The sequence below is a fragment of the Centroberyx affinis genome, unplaced genomic scaffold (genome assembly GCF_046629955.1).
Source record: "Centroberyx affinis isolate AG114_WGS23_722 - 3 ecotype Tasmania unplaced genomic scaffold, CSIRO-AGI_Caff_v1 ptg000399l_1, whole genome shotgun sequence".
NCBI lineage: Eukaryota > Metazoa > Chordata > Actinopteri > Beryciformes > Berycidae > Centroberyx > Centroberyx affinis.
The window spans coordinates 453064-473907 of record NW_027279067.1 but is presented as its reverse complement, the minus strand read 5'-3'; the positions used below and the strand labels follow the sequence as shown (position 1 = coordinate 473907).

The following is a 20844-nucleotide window of genomic DNA, read 5'->3' as shown; positions in this document are numbered from 1 at the left end:
GAGGCAATTCGGCAAAGTATAGATAACTGAAAACATCGGTGAAAGGTATGAAGAATCCAGTAACTGTGGGGTGAATCATCCAGTCACAAATTACAGTATAACGCTCAAGTCTGCGTCGGCGTCATCACTTGGTGTGGAACAGGAGGGGCCTCACCATGCCGGCCAGGACCTTGGGAAGCTGGGAGGCAATGACCTCTGACATCATCTCTGGGAACTCCACCTTCATGGCGTCGGCCTGGATGAAGGTGGTCAGGCAGTACAAGTTGACCTTCTTCACTATCTGTCCGAAAAGAGACAATCATGTGTTTTTTTTTCTTGCATAAGATACAAATGAATCACAGCTTTGATACTCGGCCCCACCAGGGAGCGCCCGGTACCTCGTGCATGGCGTCCATCAGTTTGGTGAGGTGGTAGAAGCGCTGGGAAGTGGTCACGATGCTCTTCTCCTTCATATGGATCGCCTTGCTGAGCTCCCGGATGTAGTTTTGTCTCATCTCTTCAAATGTGGCCTGGCTCTTCAGTCCCTCAAGAGGCACTGAGGACACATGGGACATTTGGTTAGAGGGTCAAAATACTAATTTCTCCCAAATATCATGCATGTATTTTTAAATGTGGAGAAGTAAATTACAGTACAGTTTCAGTAAAAAGCTCTCAAGTGGCCAAGGAAGCCGTACGTAGCTGTTAAAAAGTGTGGAAATCCTTTTTATAGATGAAATATGCCACTTTATGATTTTGTTAAAAGTAACAGGCTAGCTTATCAAAAATTATGTTTGTTTTTTCGGTTAAAGGTCAGTGTAAAACTGACTTGATAACAGCTGCTACATAAATCCTGTCAAGGTCCAGTCATCCTGCACAACACAACACTCCCTTTTTGTGCTGCAATACAGTAAATGGTCATGAAAGCTTCACTTCTCTGTTTGCGACTATTTATTCAGCGCAGCTAGTTCAAACCGGGAAGTGAACATGGGGTGAAAAATCTGTCATCTGGTCACAAAGGAAGTTTTTTTTTTTTTTTTACCTGTGTTGAGTAATATTATGGCCTTCATGCAGAGGAACTCCTCGCGGGTAACTTGAAGATTTGCAAACTCCTGGGGGATGAACTGCATCGCCAAGCAAAGGTCGGAAATCGGAGATCTCCTCATTTGCTCCCTGACAGAAAAACACAAATGTTTATCTTCATAAACAAAACAAAGAGGTTCTTTCACATCCAAAGTCTTTGCTTTGTGAATAAATGCATCACGGCGTCATGTCTACATCTTAAAATGTTAACTAGTGAATCAAAAGCCAAATTGAATTCCCCTGTGTGATGGATGTTACTTACTGGCTGAGGACCAGATCAGGGGCGAAGTATAAATATTCACTGGTTACGTTCTGATAGGACCTCCACCCAAGAGAGAACACCATCAGGTTCATCCAAGAGTACTGGATGAGGGTCATCTGATCGTTGATGTGCAGGGCACGAAATCCTTTCAAACAAAAAAAAACAAAACAAGAATCATGTATAAGAACAACATTTAATTTACCAGCATCTTATTCCCATATGTTATTGATTTCAAAAGTAAATGCAGTCTGGGTGAAATACCGTCAAGCACATAATGCCCTTTGTTGCTGTCAGGTGGAAAACATGTATCTGCAAAATGTCAACTTTTGAGGAACTAAGTAAAGCAGCCTTGTTTTTAGCTTGATGACAATGCATTTTTTTTTTTATTTTATCCAGCGGATTTTCATTTGGTTTCATAAGTCCAAGAGGTCAGAGAATTTTTAACCCACAGAGAAGGATCTAATCCTTTAACTGAGGTGAAAATATGAAAATCACCAAAATTGGAGTTACGTGGTTTTCAAGGGACAGCAGCTCCTTGCACCTTTGTTGCACCCACATCCTTATCTATTCTACCTACAGGTCAAGCGCATTGGTTTTCCAGTTATATTGTGGCTCAGCTTAGAGATTTTGTGCCAGAGTTTTTAGAAAATCTCCTTGTAATCAACATCTCTCATAAGAATCAACCCACTTTTATACCAATTCTGATACTTCCCTCCTACATCCGATATTTATCCCTTTACAAAGAGCGCTGCCTTGTGTCTCAGCCAGAGTTTCAGGCTGAGACCTTCAGCGAGGCCGGCCCGTCGGGTGCCCATGGCGACGGACTGCGGTGACCCTGAGCCGCGGAGGGCCGTTACCTGGCAGAGACTTGGACCACCTGACGATCCACAGCAGCTGCCTCTCGCACAGCCTGTTGAGACTGTTGAGCAGAAGATGGGGGATGTCGGGCAGGGAGTTGTCATAACCGGAGTACACGACCTCCGGTTCGATATTTTCCAGGATGCTGATGATCTGCGGAGAGAGCTGCACCTCGCGGATGCCTGGCACGCAAGACATGGAGGTCAAGGCCTGGCTGTCACCGGACATGGCCAAGTGGGATTGGAACATCAGGGACGGGGCCAAACCCAAGGCCTTCAAGGCCCCGAAGCGCTTCAGCTTCCTGCCTGTGACATGGATACGAGGTCTAGTCAGATTTCATGAGGGCAGAGGTGGAAAGTAACTAAGTACATTTACTCAAGTACTATACTTAAGCACAGTTTTAAGGTACTGGCACTTACTTGAGTATTTCCATTTTGTGAGACTTTATACTTTTACTCCACTGCATTTCAGAGAGAAATATTGCACTTTGTACTCCACTACATTTATCTGATGGCTGTAGTTAGTTACTCTTATAAGGTTTTACATGCAAAACATACAATCAGCTCATAAAATATGTTGCATTGTCAGAGTTTAAACTACACAACAGTATATGCAGTAGTTCGACCTACAACATTAACATACTTCTTACAGGTTAATGCATCAATAATTTAATACTCTGAAAGGGACCGTTTTACTTTTGCTACTTAAGTACATTTTACTGCTAATACTTGTATACTTTTACTTAAGTAAACTTTTGAATGCATAACTTTTACTTTTGATGAAGTATTGTTCCATTATGGTATTGCTACTTTTACTTAAGTGAAGGATTTGAGTTCTTTTTCCACCCATGAATGAGGGAGAGTGAAATGTGTGCCTATAGCACTTGACAGAGCCTCAGGATTTTAGTTTCCCTTACCAAGTAAATTATGTCACATAGAATAAGCATCTCAATAAGGAGTACAAAAACACTGCTTGGAAAACGAGCCTGATTGGTGATTTTGTTAATTTGTTATTGCCTTTTGATCTGAAAGCACTTTGAACATTCTCTTTGATGCTAATAATGATTCCCAAAGTGTGACATGGTATTACATAACCAATTGGTCTCATTTCTGCCTCCACTTTAGTTAATGCCGGGACATTAGCTCAGTACAAAAAGAAATCCAGCTGAATGGTACCTCCAAGCATCATCCCTGCTTGATAGCACTTTCGGAGGCGACATGCGGGGCAATTTTTCCTCCGGATTTTATCCACAATGCAGTCATTTCGTCCGGCACAAAGGTAGCTATGGTGGCCTGTTCAGTAAAAGAGACACAGACAATAACAGCGCTTGGTTTTCAAATATTGAAAGGGAGAGGACAGGTACATAATGAAAAGGAAAGAGATGTTGTATGGCTCTGGAATATTAGGCATGGATACTCCACTCTAGAGTGAGGCAGAGTCTTGAAGGGAGAAAATTAGATAGAGGCAAGGCTGTGAGGACAGAGTGACACGGCCGCGGTGAGACACAGTGGCTCTTATATATCTCCCATTGCAAGATAACTAGGAAAACAAGTCAGAAACGGAGAACACGGTGAACACTGGTCAGTGTGATATTGTTGCCAACAACCTCTAACAACCGCCATGGAAGGTCAATCTAATATACTGTGGTATTGCCTTTTCAATGGATGCACCAGACCGTTCAGTATGGACCTGTAATACCTGTGTTGTTAGAGGTGTTATTATAGGTTCAGAGGGTTAGGGTTTGATTATGCTTGATAACTTTTCAATGAAAACATTTTTATCATTTCATAGTCAAGGTATTCCTCAAACATCTTGTTTTTGATATCTCCTAGGGATGGGACAATATATCAAAATTCAATCTTGGGCAAGAAAGATGAATCACGATATTAGGTACTTTTTATTCTGCTGTAGAAATCACAAATAAGACGGTGTGCCATCACAATTTCACAAGCTCTTCATCCAAATTATATTATTTGCCCTTTGTAATAACATTTTTAGATTGTTGTTTACATTCTAGCAAGCCAATGCCAATGGCTGAAAGATTTGTGTCTCAGAAATAAACATAATTCTGCACAGTCAGACTTTGTTGTCACTGAACTTCGTGGTTGTATCAAACCCCATATCGTGTATTGAATCATATAGTGACATAAGCATATTGTCCCATCCCTAATATCTCCCCATTCAAATTTTTAATCTACTTTTTTTTTTTTTTTTTTTACTTTTTAAGAAAATACAGTTTTTGTATTGCTACCCCAGGTTTCCATAAGTGGGTGTGTTAGTAATGTAATGTTAGTAATTGTGTTAGTAATGTTGTATTTACTCACCTTCAACTGCTCTTTTAAAAAAGACTTTACAGCTCCCACAGGTTAAGACTCCATAGTGGCATCCAGACGCCTCATCCCCACAGATCATGCACTGTCTCTGAGGTGGCATACTGAAAAAAAATGGAAAAACAGGCACATCACTTATGAACTTAACTTACTTGGGAATTGCAAAGAGTACACTGCATAAAAAATATGCATCTTACCATGTCATTTAATCTACTATTGAGTCTTAAAATCTCATTTTTCTTAAAGTAGGTGAAAAAAAAATCTGCCAGTGGGGTGAGATGCTTTTACTTGAACTTACATGACTTACATCAACTTGAATTAACTTTTGTCAAGAACTTTCCAAAGTGACAATATCTTGATACTAGTGAAGTAAGCAGAAGAGCATTTGACTCAAGAACATTTCCCAGATTTAATTATTTCACTCCCACTGGCAGAGGTTTTTCTACTTGTTTTGAGGAAAACAAGACTCAATACTAAACTAACTTGTGAAAGTACACATATTTTGCAGTGGAAAATGAATACAGCAGCTGGCATCGCATCAGTTCTTGAGTTTGGGGTTATAAAGTTCTATCTGAGATGAGCATCAAAGATTTTACATGCCAGCTGACATAACTGTTGTGTACTTTCTATTTCTATATTTAGCCCCAAAAGATTCTTTTTTAAAAAGCCTTATAATAACATTATAATTCTGAGCTTACATTATGATTCAAGATAAGTTCTTGAGGAGTAGCTAATTACCCGGGGAATGCAGTGTAAGTGTTCCTCTGGGACAAGGCTGAGGTTTGGATCCCTTCATAGGCGCTGTGTGTGAACGGGTCCTCCGACACCCCGGGGGACTGGCACCAGTACGGAGGCTCTGATGGGAAAGTCTGCATCGGCCACCGGGGAACCTCACGCTTGTACACCATCAGCTGCTGGGACGCGTGTGTGTTAGTCATGGCATCAAAACTGATCGGAGCCTTGCCGGATAAGCCGCATCTGGAGTCAGTCCTCGGCTGAGGCGGCGTGGCCAGCTGCTCCGGCTGGTTCAGCTCCAGAAGAAAGTTGGGAGAAGTTTCCAGCGCCGCTTGAGGAGCCGCTGCTGTCGGCGTGAAGCTCATCGACTCCCCGTCCCCAAGCCCCAGCTGCTGCTTCCTGTCGGTGTCAAAGCACGCGTCGAGAGCAGGTATTTCCGATGACAGGTCGAAGCTCGGACAAGGGGTGTCCATAATCACAGAGGGCTCCTTTTCATCTTTAATTAATTTACACGCTCCGGCTGTCAAGGAGAATCTTACGCTTTCTAATGTGGCCTCATTCGCTCTGGGGACTTTCACATAATCTGCCCATGCCACACTGTCAGGCTTCAGATATTCGTCAGCACCACCGTAATAATGTTTTGCCGCAAGTGAGCTATCGACGATGTTACAGTCTTTGTAATTTGCGCCGTCGTTGTTCGCGACCGGACCGTGACACAGCGCGCCAATGTTTCCAAAATTACGCACGGTGGAGGACATACACGTTAAAGACTCATTAGATAGTTTGATTTTACCGTACCCAGCTTCAGTCAAGTCACTCACTCTTTTACTTCTATCGGTGGAGTCTGCGATCGAAGTACTTATGGTGTCCATTCTGCCACTGAGTTTATTTTCCATTTTATGACCCGCGGAGCGCGCAGGAGAGCCGAGCGCGCCTGGAGACTGGGCGATGAGTGTGATGCCTGGTGGCTGAGAGACCTTCCTGAAATCCTCCTCCGCGTCGAGAAAGGCTGTGACTTCTTTTCTTTTCTTTCTTTCTTTCTTTCTTTTTCTTTCTTTCTTTCTTTCTTTCTTACTTTCTTTCTTTCTTTCTTTCACACAGGAGTCTATTCCCTACAAGTTAGCAGCTGCTCTCACTAAAAAAATCGTTGTGTAGCTGATGAGAGATTCAAGGTGCGCAACAATGAACTCTTTTAGAAAACAAACGAAAACACATTTTAGAGACTGATAAGCATATTTCATTTGGTGGGCTGCCTGTAAATGTCATGTTTCAAAGTTGAATGGATGCCCGTTAATGTTTCTTTTTTTCACACCCACAGAATAATGTCTAACCATTTGCAGTGATCCTCCTGTAGCTTTTCTTTCCGATGCCCAGAGAACAGTCGGCTTGATGAAGGGTCCTGTCTCTCAAATTCACTGAGGTACACAACACTACACTTACTGCAGACCTGCAGCAGCCACTGAGCAGAGTTTACAATGGATCACTCCAAGTCTATCTATGACAAGGGCCATGGCCACAGTCTCCACCCTGCTGACTGGCTGGACCTACTTTAATAATCACGTTTAGATTCTCACTCCCTCTGCCCTTACATAAACACACACAGTCTTGCTTATGAATGAAGTATGACATGGCTACATTTTAATTTATGGGCATATATGATAAGGATAGTTGCAACAGGTGCTTTTGGAGGACTACAACACTTTCAATAAGTTATTAAATTATTCCAAAATTCATTCACAATGATCATTATTACTCCTACTCACTCCTGCTAACAGTAAAGACCCAAGGTGTTATTTTGTCAAAATACAGTGTTGTATTATAGATGAGGTTTGTCTGTAACCAGGAGACAGGTGGAGAGCCTCAGGACAAAATCACTCCTCACCATTTGTCCTTTGAAGTTTATTTACCAGTCTGAGACATCATCCAATCTGAGCTGATATTAAAAGAAGGGGGGACAACAAAAGAGGCCTCGCTGTTTAAATGTCCAGGAGCTGTTTAAACAAGTGGATGGACCGTTAGGTAAGGTGTTTATCCTGTAATAAAGACAAAGCAAAGCTGGAAATTGACTTTTTCAGCTTTTGCAAAACATTATTCTTCATATTTATAAGTATCAATTTCAAATCTTTTTCATTTTTGCATATTTGCATCTATTTAATGCCACCTATTTGAACTTGCACTCAAGTTTTCAGTATAATTGTTATCTAGGCTATCTGAAAAAAGGTTTAAAATGTTGGCAACACTTTATTGGTTAGTCCAATGTTGATACTCAGCTATCAGGTGACAAAAAGTAGATGTTCAACAAAGTGTCACTTATCTATTTGGTGCTTCTCTACAGTAACCCAAACCTTGACCTTAGCCTAACCCAACCCTAAGATTAACCCTAGCCCAGACATTGAATATCTATAGACTACTTTTCACACAGTTATGAGTGTCTCTTGAAACTCAGTATAGACTTTTTAATGACACGTTATAGTCACTTAGGAAGTTGACTATCCAAACAAAGTGTGATCAAACTGTTTTCTACTAATTTTAATTCTATTAATTTTAATGCAGCATGCTCTCCTGTTCATGCTGTATAAAGTGATCTTTCCTGGTTTTGCTCCATATTTTGCCATAAGCACAGGAACAGCCTTTCATATAAAGCTGTATTTTCCCACGGTGGTCCTTTATATCTTTTTATGTCACTGTGTCATGACAGCACTCTCATCTGCTTATTACTCATCTAATTCCTGTTAAGAGTAAACAAAATTTCTGGTATCACAGTGCAGCAGGGTTTCCTTGCTGTGGATGCATGTAGTCATGATGCGGCCACAGTCCTTGGGCCAATCTCTTGCGTCATTTGTTGAATATTATCAGAGGAGATTGTCATGGTCTGTCATTAGCCTACATATTCTTGGATAACAGTTTAACCTTCATATTTACATAATGTGTTCATCAGATGCTGTAGTGGCCTAGTTCTCATACATGCCTTTATGTAATGCTTGAAAGGGTCGTGGTGACCGCTGATAGCCTTCGTGTCTTGTGTAGTACCATCCTCTGCTACTATGTTTTATCATCTACTTGATAACCAGACTTCAGTTGGATAACTATTACTGTGTGTGTGTGTGTGTGTGTGTGTGTGTGTGTGTGTGTGTGTGTGTGTGTATAGAAAGGGCTGTTTTATGTTCACCCTCACACATTGTAATGGCAAATGTAGTAGGCTATATTGGGCCTCATGATGCTGTGTGGCTGTGCATCATATTGACATGATTCTGCACATTTTCAGGACATAATCTTTTAATGAGCATAGATTATCCATGGTTCTCAAAAATGGGATGATAACTGTATGTTATGGTAATTTAATCATTGTTGCTGTTTTATGCCAGTGGTTCTCAACATGGGGTCCGGGGACCACCAGGGGTCCTTGAGGGGGTTCCAGGGCGTCCGCAGCAAATTGATGAATTGTTAAACTTCAGCATTATTTCATTTACAAGAAGTCAACAGAATGTAGAAGAATGACTGTTTTCATCATAGTTTCACTGTTATCTCTCTATACAATACAGATAGTCATTGAATTCTGGACAAAATCATATCTAACAATAAAAATATTCTCAGATTTGGGTCCGAGAGACAAAATCTCATCAAATGGGGGGGGTCTGTGGCTCTAATGTGGACTAAATTAGGGGTTCTTGATATGAAATAGGTTGAGAATCACTGTTTTAAGTTATGTTAACAGTCTTTGTCAGTCTGCCTTGATATAAAAGTAATACAGCGGCTCTGTTCAGGGACTTGACAGCTGAAATCTGTGGGAAGGTTTAACTCTCACGGCCCGGCTGTGGATGGAGGTGAGCTGTTTGTCTACCCGACAGGTCAGCTTGTTCTCAGACATTTGTCTTGCTTCACAGCATGCGTGAGAACACTGCAGCATCTGCTGCGGTAATGTCATGGTGTTAAAAACCCATAATCCCTCTGCATTTAATGAGGTGAAAATAATTAACATCGACTTTAATCATATCCATTAAACATTATGCTTAAGTAATGAGCAGTTTAATAAAACACGTGACATAACAAAAATACAACAAAAGTCCATGTCTTGTAAGAAAATCTGAACTATTGTCTTGATGAGTGATTTTACTGCAGAGGAAATTGATTATCTCACAACATTAGAATCATAGTTCAGCTCTACAAACACACTTCATTTATTTTGATGTGTGACTCATAAGCCTGGCCACTGACACGTCCAAAAATATGCCTCAATTTTTCTTTGCACAGTTTTTCTAATCCGGTTGCACAATCACTTCTAAATCTAAGCACCTCAATCATTGGCAACGGACAGCACTGTTGATTTTAACAGCCACCACCATGTTAGTAGTCAGTAGTGAATATTACAGTGAAAGAACCTCTGAAACAAAAAAGTCCCACTAGTGCCACCATGTGGCTAATATACTGTACATGTATTTATCTTGCAGAATATGAAGAGTTTTGCCCCAAAATGGGATACATTCACATTGGACAGAAAAAAAATCACAGATGTTCATTATTATCTTTAGAATAAATAGTATAGAGTCTGTAAAACTGTTATCACTTTGTTAGTCAAGTTGTTAAGATACCATCTCTCTTCGTACTACAATATATTTTGATTTTAATGCGATCATTCAGTTTTTAAGAGCAGGTTACCTTTTTATTTCCAAATGGTGTGTATTTCAAGTTAAGCCTGTGCCCTAACTCTCTTTCACACTGACTAAAATGGTGTCTGAATGAGGAAAAACTCTCTCTAATATACAGTATACATCGTATTGTTTGGTGAAGGATGACCATTTGTGTTTCTGTTGAACTTTGCTGTATTTGGTGTATTTGGCTGCTCTCAGGTCAGTTTCTGCTGAGCAGGCAGGACGTCTCTAAGTTTCCCGATGAGCTCCGCCAGAGTCTCCATGTTGTGGCTTTTCCCTTCCAGCAGTTCAAAGCGCAAACTGGAGATGTCCTGTTTGATCTCTTTCAGTTCACCTGTGGAGCAGTACAAGTGGCACGGCTTTAGGTAATGTTTTGATTATGTAGGCTAAGGATGCAGCTTGTGTGTCCATGCAGGGAACAATATCCAGCCTGTATCCTGCAACAGTATAGAAAAAAGTTGCTCAACCTACCTTCATTCACTTCATCATTGTCTTTATCAATCTGTGCTTTTAAGATGTATCTCTTGATGAGACGATTCATTATCTTCTGTGTGATGAAGGACGATACAGATTTTTCAGTCTTAAATTGAGGCAATTGAAAAGTCAAAGTTAATGTAAACAAACCAAAAGAAGTGAGCTTGTGATTGGAAGGTTGCCAGTTTGAATTAACAGACTAGTAAAACAATCTGGGGTGAGAATAAAACTGGTGACTGTATGGTTGCTAACCTAAATCTCTCCCCCCTGAGCACTTCTGCTGTGCTCTGTAGAATTAAGGTACTAATATAAGGTACTCAGCAATAATCGGCAATCATCAGTACATGAAAACTGCATTTACTTGGTGACGGGTTGGACAAGGCGACGCTCCAACACTCTCATCCTCCTGCTGCCTCAACTAAGATTGGAAAGGAAAAAAAAAAGCACTATATATTTTGTTGTATATTAAAACAAATTACATGCTTTTTAGGGCAAAATTAAAACTGCAACTTTTAAATATGACACAAGAGGGCCCTGTAACTCTGTACCAAAGACTATCTGATATGTACTTTGTATGTATGTAATTTATATTCATCTAAATGAATGGGGTAAATTCCTTGTTTTAAATATAAATAGCGTCTACAGCTTACATCTCACCTTATTAAGCTCGGTGTCGTCGTTTGGAATTTCTTGGCGCCTGCTTTGAGGCAGCTTGTAGAGAAACGTCCTTATTCCCAGCAGCAGGGTAATGACAGACTTGGGGCTGGGTATGAGGTTGAAGGGCACAGGCAGCGTGCCACCGTGCTCAAAATAAGAGAACCAGAGTTTCGCTCGAGCAAACTTCCACTCCACATCGGCATCATCCTGTGCCAGTACAGAAGGAGCAGATGAGGAGGAAGAGCAGGAGAAAAACAAACACTAAGCGCTGTATTTGTCATTTAAACGTGGCATTGATGCATACCTAACATTAAACATCAAGATAACAGATGTAAATATATTAATATTTACTTAATTATGTTTGCATGATTGCATGGCTATGATGATTTACTGCTCCATTCAAAACTTGTCCTTCGTCCAGAAGGACACATTTTTTTAAACAGAAATTATCTGTCCAGAAGACAGATAAAAAGGAATTCTGTTTACCTAGAGATCATTTATTTTCTGAATGTTTACAACAATTTCTTGGCATAATTATGTTTAATTATTCAAAGTATAGGTGATTTTTCCAAAAAGTTCATTCATCTACAAATTTTGATGCACAACTTCCATCTATCCCATCTATAATAAACTGTATTATGCTCCTTTCCTCATCATATCTAATTGTCAATCATTTTTGTAAACCAAATATGCAGCTGTTGTACAACTGTATCTAAAACAGATTACTTTGCAATTGGCAACAAACTATATCACTATAGCAGCTGTAATTATTATAAAACAAATGTGATCTAACAGCAACAAGGTCATTAACATCACTCATATATCTTTACAATGACAGAAGTAATTCAGGCTGACAGGTCGTACCTCAATTTCTTGGAAGGAGCTGTTGAACATGGCGATGAGCATATTCAGCAAAACAATCACCATGATGATGTTGTACACCCCATACAGAACATAGCCAATGTTCTCGATGAACTTGTGGTCAGTGTTAATCACCACTGATCTCACTTCCGACAAGCCGAAAATGGCCCAAAATAATGTTTTAAAACTCTCTTCAACCCTGAGGGGAACGGAGAAAAGGGAATGAAATCAATCTGGTGAAATCAATTTGCTACACTGCAAAAACTGACAAAGTTGTTATTTTATCTTGTATTCAGACTTATCAAGCTTATTTTAGGATTATTTTTTTTTTTAATCATCTTACTGCACTGGCAGATAATTTTTACCAGTTTCAACAAATTTGAGGGGTTTTTTTTCAGGATAATGTAACTTGTTTCAGGACATTTAAAAGTTTAGTTTAGTTTAGTTTAGTTTAGTTTATTGGGTTTATTTATATCAGGGACCATGTACAAAATACATTAATCTCAAACAAAGAGAGAAGATGCTTTGTACCAGAAAAAGTGAAAATGAAAAGTGATATTATCTTGGAGAAAGTTTCTTGTTTCAAGACTTTCTTCATTGTTTCATTGTGATTTCTTGAAAAAAGTCAGGGTAGGTCTGGAAACAAGTTAAAATCACTGGACAGCTTGTCATTTTTTGCAGTGTAGTCTCATATTATATTGATTCAACAAAACAAAGGCATTACTGGAAAATATTTTGACCTTTTCCAAGCGTTTTCAAGCAATTGCATTATTACAGTATAGTCTCCAGCCTTTATAGTACTCACGTTGTAAAGGCGTCGTTGTGCTTGGCCCCGAGGTAGTGCGAGTACAGAGTGAACATTCCGATCATGAAGGCCACAAAAACTGTTATGAAAATGACCATGAATTTAAAAATATCTTTTACTGTCCTCCCTAGGGAGATCTGCAGAGGCCCGAAGCTCTCGTTGGCGGGCAGGATGTATGCGATGCGGGAGAAACTCAGCACTACAGCGATGGCGTAGAGGCCTTCGGATATGAGCTGCGGGTCCGAGGGCATCCAGTTGATTCGAGCTGAGAATGAACAGACATGGAAAAAAGTGGATGATAGCTGTCATTCAGTTTTACATCTCTGCTTGTCTGTCAGATGCTTTAACATCATCCCAAGGAACTAATATACTACTCCTTTCTTCCATTACAATTAGAAATTTAGCCTAGGTATGTTCTGACAATGTTTTTTAAAAACTCCAGTAGCAGAGAATAAAGGAATCCCGGGTGACTTGGGGGAAAAGCATTTGCTCTACGTGTTGCACACATTTTTTTAATTGTTTTTCTGTTATGGATTTTCTGTGTTTAATCAATATTCTGTTATGATTGCACTACTTCCATCAATGTCCCATGCAACCTTGATGCAACCTATAATTAAGATCTGAACCAGGAAATCCTTTGGGCGATATTTATAATATATAATGTCTATAGAAGCCATGGTCAAGGTTAGGTAGCGCATATTTCTCTCACTTCATTGCTCACGTTTAATTTCTTCACACATACAGGATTGATAATCGATAACATTCTATAATTTTTCAGCCATACCTGCAGCTTAGCTGTTTAAAAAAGATTACTTTTAAGATTTAAAGCTGCAAGATTTGCAATATATTCATGAGAATCTATAACCTATGTTTGAATAGAATTATTAGGTAATGCTTTGATAATATGAAGGAAAACGTGTTTCATCAATATCAAACAGCTGATTAAAAGTTGAATTCTTAAAGTCCAAACTCACCCAGCTGGAAATATTGTATCTCGGGAGGCAAGGTCGTGTTGGATAGGTCAGTGTAGTGCTTGTCAACATAACACTGGGCAGAATACGCGTGCCAGAAAGCCATTAATCTGGCGATGAACGAGGTCACGAAAATGGCCAGAATGCCAAAGTCCAGAAGGTTCCACGGCTCTGTGATGTATTCCCGTAGGTCGTGCGCCCAAATGTCTTTACATCCTGCCCAGATCTTCCCTGTAAGAAAATACACAAATCACACATCAGGATGACATCCACTGTCTTTCCCTTTCAAACAGGAGCACGGCTAATGTGATTTTCAGCACGTGTAGCATAAATTTGGCATGCATCCACAGTCAAATCACATAGCCTCAGATTTACTGATGATGTGTGCTGGCAAAGCGTGTGTGATGTGGCTACAAATTCCTGCCCTTAAGAGCACAGAGAAAGTGTCACCTTCCCTTTGGAAAGTTGGTGCCAGTCTGATTTATTATGGTAAGTCTGGCAAGAATACATAATTATCTACGTGGGCAATTTCCTGGCATGATGGATGCTTAGGGGGTTGCAGAATTATAAGTCTTCAAATGGCTTGCAGTGTCCTTGACTCCAGACACTCAGAAGAGTTATTTGAGTGCAACAGTGTGGGAACCTGACTTGCATCCAGGGAAAAAACATCCATCTTAACAAGTCATTTAGTCTCATATTCAACCTTCAAAATCTTATTTTTCTTAAAACAAGAGAAAAATTCTGCCAGTGTGGTGAGATAAATATTTCTAATGCAGTTTCACTTGTTTCCGGAATTTTCTAGAAGTGAGTGTCAGTATCTTGAAACAGAAAAAGGCAGATCATTGCACTGCTATCAAGAAAATGACTCTTGATTCTACAAAATTCTTGAAAAAAGTTGATTTGCATTGGAAACAAGTGAAATTACTTAACACCATTGGCAGATTTTTTCACTTGTTTTAACAAAATTATGATTTTAGGACTCAATAATAGACTAAATGACTTGTTAAGATGGAGATTCTTTGCAGTGTATCAAGACATGTCTGAAAGATGGGAGAGGAAGACATTCACTGCAAACAATATAATAACTCAGTCGGAACAGATTTTATAGCCAAATGTGACCATAAACAAGAGAGAGAGAGATAAAGATTGGGGGAAGGGAGGGTGGGGGGGGGTGCATGCTGTATGTTTACACTTATGACCTATGATCCAGGATATGATGAGAATCTCCATCCAGGTGAAGGGGGTGGTCTTCATGCGAAACAGCTGTGAGGGGTGGTCGTGGGCGGTCATGTTGGGCAGCAGCGACGTTCCCTCAAAACGGTCTGCTGCATTCAGGACGAGTAGGCAAAGAAATATCATAAGGGAAGCTGCGTGCGCCACAAACTTCAGGAAAGGTCCACGCATGAGTTTCCCTAACTGAGAGAAGCAAGAGAGTGGCGAAAGAACAAAGTTTGACATTATTTTAACTAACCTTAAAGCTGCACTAGGCAAGAGTTTTATGTAAAAATACACACCTCTAAACCACAAATTGGGGCTGCAAAGGGGAGAAAAGTGTCTCATCCCCACTAATTGAAACCCTGTGGATTTGCCCTATTTTCCCAAATTAATTTCAGGTGTTGGATATGGTCACTGATGGGAAATCTTCTCAGTGCCCAGTAAGTGACGAATGGAAACTTAAGAGCAAAATATAAAAATGTATCCTAAACAACAGCAAGCGAACGCTCCATCCAGAGAAAGATGGAAACACCAACGATGGTTGAATTTATTGCGAAAAGATTTTTTTCCCACCATCTTCACCCTCCACCAGCCACTAAGAAGAAGAAATTCAGGTTTGCGGAGTTTACTGATATCACATTTCATGACTTCTGGTTAATGAAGTCCTTCAAACTTTGACAAATTCAAACAATTATCTCCTGCTGCCACTTGGGGCCGCCCAAGTGCAAAGTTAGCTAGTGCAGCTTTAAGGCAACGATACAAGTTTTTTCAAGGCAATAGTGATGAGCATTCTTGTTGTCAGCAGGGGACTGGAGTTTATAAATGGGGCAAAATCAATATGGGTAACATAAAAAAAGCACAAAAGCAGAATGAAAAAATGACTTATATTTGCTTATAATTGCTTGCAAAGTTGCCTATCTACATTGCCTCAAAATGTTGCCCTTACAGAAAGAGCAAGACATCGCCAAGTCTATCCTTCAAGATAAAACAATGTATGACATTTCTGAAACTAACTTTCTAGAAAGAACAAAGTATGACATTTCTGTAACTAACCTTAAAGAACAAAGTATGACATTTCTGTAACAAACCTTACTGGAAGGAGCTATCCAGTACATGAAGGCCAGGATCGGCAAACCAACAGCCACACCAAGGACAAGCAGGATCTTGACTGTTGTGGTTTGCTGCCGTAGTCCAGACAAGTTCTCGTACCAGATGGAGAGGAGCTGCTGTTGGCAGTTTGGATGTGCCACAAACTGTGTCGTTGGAGGTATTTGTGTGTGTGTGTGTGTGTGTGTGTGTGTGTGTGTGTGTGTGTGCATGAGAGAGGGAGTTTCGGGAGAGAAGGGTGGAATACAAACACAAGGTTGAGTAAGAAAGCAAACGCATCAATTCTCATTGTCCCCCACCAAAGGGGGGACTATGGATCGGTCTCCGTCCGTTTGTTCGTTTGTTAGTTAGTCACACTGTAATGTTGACTTTGTGCCGCTAGGGGGCAGCATTGACAATGAATGGGGACTCAGTGGTAAAGCAGGTCATACAGTTAAAGTTATCATACAATGTGGGGGACAATGAATGGGGACTCTGGTAAAGCAATACAGTTAAAGTTATCATAGGTAACATAATAGTCTACACACGCTACACACTTGGAGACATCAGACTGGGTTGATGTGATGAAGTGAGAGTCAATGGAAAATTTTGGGGCAAACCTCTAACCACAAGACACTGTAGTTATTGTACAGTTGTTGGACTGTGTTGACTACTTATATCATATTACCACTTACCTACTGTGCAATACCATATATCACTTATCATTTAGCATTTATATTATTCATAACACTCACGCTCCTGGTGTTGTATGTTATATTGTATTATAAATTGTATTGTAGTGTACATTGTGTAATGTACGGATTGTATTTATTGCGTATTGTAGTTCTTATATTTTGTACTGTATTGAGTAAAAACAGAACAATTACAGTTACTACATTTCAAGATATAACTTGTAAGCCTAATTCTGAGGAGAGTAGGCAACAGAAATATATGGTCAATCTGTCCTTTCATTGTCCCATACGAAAATGCTCATACAATTTCACTCATATTTCAAGTACACTCAGCAATCACTGACTGACCCAAAGGTGGAACTACATCACTGTTGGGGGACAACATGTTTACTGTTTGCTTGTCTTAAGAATTAAATTATTTTGCTCACAATCTTACCTTTTTGACTTCATATTTTATTGCAAGTTTTAACCTAATAAGGCTTTGTCTGCTGAAGGTTTCTGAGCTTTTACAGTCAGTGTCTCCATTCAAGATGGCCTCCACCTCCTCCGTGTTCCGACACAAGTCCAGCAGTCCCACCACAAAGTCTTTACACTGCATGGACAGCTTCTTGTAATCATTCTGTAATGTAAGAAAGACAACAGACAGTGGAAGCAACATGTCTCCAAATATACAGTTGCAGTAGCTTATTGATTAGGTGGTAATTAAGCCGTGCTTAGTGATCCAAATGGTTCAAGGAAATCCATTAAATGTGGCATTTTCACACACTGTGGTTTTCATTTATGCAACCACTGATTGACTGAACACAGGAGTACCAAGAACAAGCTTGTCAACACGTGCTAATGCAACTGAATAGTATTATTAATTAACTCTGAGGCTGTGAAAACAAATACTGAAATGTCTGTCTGTCATTTCGAAATATCAGCTTATGAAGGGGGGAGGGGTACAGCCCATAACGCTTCAAATAATTAAATAGTTATCTCCTTAGAAATGTCTCAAATCCACAGACAAATGCTTGCCTTGGAAAATAGCCTAACCCCAGCTCAATAGGCAGGCCTTCATGACAATTAGCACTTAATTTTTTGAGTAAGCAAAGCATTTTGGAAATTCTTTATTTCTTATTTGCTACAAGGCAATGGATATCTTTTCACCAACTGCCATTCCCCCCAAGCAGCAATCTATGTTTTGCAAGAACAATTCCGTTTCAGAATTTCTGCGCCTTAAGTGGGGCAATCTAAAGCAATCAGTGGGTAGAAAAAATCTCCCTAAGGTCTTGGAAGATCAAAATATTTTTGATTTGACAGTAAGATGCTAGTTATATGACAAAGACCAGAATTTTGAGTGGTAATAAAAGGCACTCTAGAAATTCCCCTTCGAGCTTTTTAAGCATGTCTGTATCTTCGACAACCTTACAGGCCGATCTAAAGCAATCGGTGAATTGGGAAATCATCCCTTGGGTCTAAGCACTAGTGTCATTGTAAACTATGTGATTTTGTTCCATGAACAATAGCTCTGCCTGCCATGTGAGAAATGGACGAGAAGTTGAGTACATTCATTTTAGTTTCACAGCTCTCTATAACTTTTATTTGAAACACTACAGGAATAAACGTCTCAAAAACGAGGCTTGGAGACCAACTGCATCCATTGTTGGGGCTGATGGTAAGCTCTGAAGTAGATTTATTTAATTTTCTGTTTATTTTCAATTAGTGCTACCTAATTAGCACTTAATAACTCATCAAAACAATGCAAGGTTATGCAAGGAAATACCAAAGCAGCAAAAAATACATGATTTGACTTTGTAGCTGCAGACTGCTACATGCAATCGAAGCCTCTTGCACTGCCCACATGGGTCAGAAGACATATCAGCGAATGCTGATATGGTCTGACACACTTTCACATTTAACAACAATCTGTCTCAAGTCAGGAGTTTTTAGTCCTAGAGGTTCTTACATTTTAAGATTCTGTTAAGACTGAGAATCATGCAGCATCACACAGCAAAAGACTCCAGCAGGACTTTTCAGAGATTTGGTAGTAGTACCTTACGATGATGTTTGAGTGTGAATGAATGAATGAATGAGTGAATGAATGAATGAATTTGTCAATGAGGTGTGCATGTGTCTGATTAACGTCTCCCTTTATATGTGTGTGTTTCAGTAGACAGTGGCAGAGGGGACTGGGACTGAGACTGTTGGACTGTGTTTTTGAGTTTGTTTTTTGACCTTGGAATTATTTTCTTCTATTCTATTTTTGCCAAATAAATATGAACTGAACCTGAGCCAAAGCACTCTCTCCAGTGTCCTTCCTGGTTGAAGAAAGACCACTATCGCTCAGAGAGAGACATTTTTCATGCTGACACTTAAATACTGTACCTTGAACTCCTTCTCGATGTTGGCCAGGACTGCAAGCTCATTGCTCAGCTCCAGAGCCACCATCACAGGGTCCTCATTAGACAGGGACAGATAGGCCGGACTGGCCAGACCTTTATATGCGTTGATGCGAGACTGTGAATGGCTGAAAGAGTCGTGCCTCTGCTGTTCGCTGCAGGTGCTGCACTGGCAGAAGTAGTCATGGGGCCGCTCTATACGGGCCCCCTTCATCAGGAGTATATGCACTATCTCGTACTCGTGGCAGTGAGAGGCCAGGATGATGGGAGTGATGTCATGGGAGAAGCGCGTGCCGTCCTCGTCGTAGGCGAAGAAGTCGTCGTGTGACTCGGCCTGGCTGGGACTGTTGGTGAGCCTCTGACTGTCTGCGAAGGCCTGGTGGCCCAGTATGGCCTCCACGATGCGGATGTAGCCTTTGCTGATGGCTAACAGCAAAGCATCTCCTATCCTGGCAAGGTTTTTTTTCCTGAGTAGGAGCTTAGTCACCTCGAGATGCTCATTGGCCACAGCCAGCTGCAATGCATTCTGGCCCATGTAGTTTACGCAGTTGACGTTGAGGTCTGGCAGTTCCTCTAGCATCCGCCTCACTTCAGGAATGTTTCCGTATTCTGCAGCATCGAGGAAAAGTTCTTCAGTCAGGGAAAGGCTGGAGGAGCGCACACAAAACATGTAGCCGGGTCCCCGTAACGCCTGTCTCCGGGGTTTAGCCATGGCCTGCCGGAGCATCATGTCTCTGTCTTCACTGCTCCATCTAAACACAAAAAAAGATATTTTAGTTCATCGAATATGACCATGATACAGCTGAAAATATAGCTGTTGTTTGTGCATTGGGGAATATTAGCACATGAACTCTCAAAACAAACTCATTTCAGGATGTCCAAAAAAATAAAAACAAAATCCACCGGACTTAGAATTGAAGAGCTGAAAACGTTTCGCCACTCATCCGAAACAGCATCATATCTTCAGTTCTAAGTCCACTGGGTTGCGGATTTGTTTTTATTTTTTGGACATCTTACTACCTGGATGACTGAAATGAATCTACACAGACAGATTTCAGGATAAGTTAGGGACATTTATCAATTAAGCAAATAGATCACTTTAATGAGCCTGCTGATTTAGATAAAAGAAAATGATCTCCATCTATATTTCAATGTATTGCCAGAGGAATTAGACAATAGTGACCTAAGCAGGCATTGTGCGATGGACAGCTGGTCTCAGCTAAATTATAACTTGCGCTCCATGTGTGACGCCACCCACAGACTCATCATCTGCTCTCCCTCATATCATGGCCTAGCACTGTCAATCCATTCTTCTTCTTCTTCTTGTCTTTCTGTCTCTGCCTTATACTGTAGTTGGAAGACTCTGCTTTGCATTTCTGGAGTTACACAGAACAGTGCTATCCAATGTTTGGCTAAAATTAGGTGGTTAGTGGTAAAGTTTTATTTTCCAACACTCAAGCATGATCTTAACTCCATATCATTGGACTATGACCATATTAGCATAAGACGGTGACTACCTTTTAAAACTAATCATATTGTGTGCCACTGTTAAACTAGGAAATGTACCTTCTGTACAGTAATTACATCGGAATAACCTGGTTATCTCAGGAGCGAGTAATGAGGTAATACTATGGCTTCCGCATGGATGATGATGGATGATGACAGGTGACTGTCCTTTCATTTAATCATAATTAGTGTTAACAAGATTTCACATAAATGAGGAAATTGATGGATGCAAGCAATATATAAAGAATTCTTGTATGAAGTAGGATGCCACCAGATTTACCTTTGGCATCTGAACCTAGTCTG

The 20844-nt window shown here is 40.3% G+C and overlaps 2 protein-coding genes across 4 annotated transcripts; both read right to left on the bottom strand.

The window, feature by feature from the left end:
• Positions 1–124: 124 nt before the first annotated feature.
• On the bottom strand, positions 125–6140 carry pgr (progesterone receptor). 3 transcript variants are annotated; one of them, XM_071516358.1, is made up of 9 exons: positions 5577–6140; positions 5248–5423; positions 4504–4613; positions 3355–3471; positions 2179–2484; positions 1322–1466; positions 1019–1149; positions 378–535; positions 125–280 (listed from the first exon to the last, which is right to left on the bottom strand). In XM_071516358.1, the coding sequence occupies exons 1-9, from the start codon at positions 6138–6140 to the stop codon at positions 125–127; spliced, it is 1863 nt and encodes a 620-aa protein (XP_071372459.1). The 3 variants fall into 3 exon arrangements, with proteins under 3 accessions (XP_071372459.1, XP_071372460.1, XP_071372458.1); XM_071516359.1 differs by having other exon boundaries at positions 5248–5697; positions 6043–6140; XM_071516357.1 differs by having other exon boundaries at positions 5248–6140.
• A 3947-nt stretch (positions 6141–10087) lies between these two features.
• Positions 10088–19765, bottom strand: trpc6b (transient receptor potential cation channel, subfamily C, member 6b). Its single transcript, XM_071516345.1, has 11 exons — positions 19022–19765; positions 17091–17273; positions 15965–16129; positions 14861–15077; positions 13665–13892; positions 12691–12955; positions 11889–12084; positions 11025–11231; positions 10729–10785; positions 10365–10440; positions 10088–10227 (listed from the first exon to the last, which is right to left on the bottom strand). Exons 1-11 carry the CDS (start codon positions 19763–19765, stop codon positions 10088–10090), a joined length of 2478 nt encoding a protein of 825 aa, XP_071372446.1.
• Positions 19766–20844: the final 1079 nt, after the last annotated feature.

Bases quoted from the DNA above. Each gene is read 5' to 3' on its own strand.
- pgr (XM_071516357.1), bottom strand. From the start codon at position 6,140: ATGGAAAATAAACTCAGTGGCAGAATGGACACCATAAGTACTTCGATC. The intron at 4,614-5,247 runs GTAATTAGCTAC...ATTTTTTTTCAG, and splicing joins ACTTACACTGCATTCCCCGG to TATGCCACCTCAGAGACAGT. The intron at 3,472-4,503 runs GTGAGTAAATAC...TTTACTGAACAG, and splicing joins TTTTAAAAGAGCAGTTGAAG to GCCACCATAGCTACCTTTGT.
- trpc6b (XM_071516345.1), bottom strand. From the start codon at position 19,765: ATGATGCTCCGGCAGGCCATGGCTAAACCCCGGAGACAGGCGTTACGG. The intron at 11,232-11,888 runs GTACGACCTGTC...GTACTGGCACAG, and splicing joins GCTCCTTCCAAGAAATTGAG to GATGATGCCGATGTGGAGTG. The intron at 10,441-10,728 runs GTAAATGCAGTT...TTCATCACACAG, and splicing joins CTTGTCCAACCCGTCACCAA to AAGATAATGAATCGTCTCAT.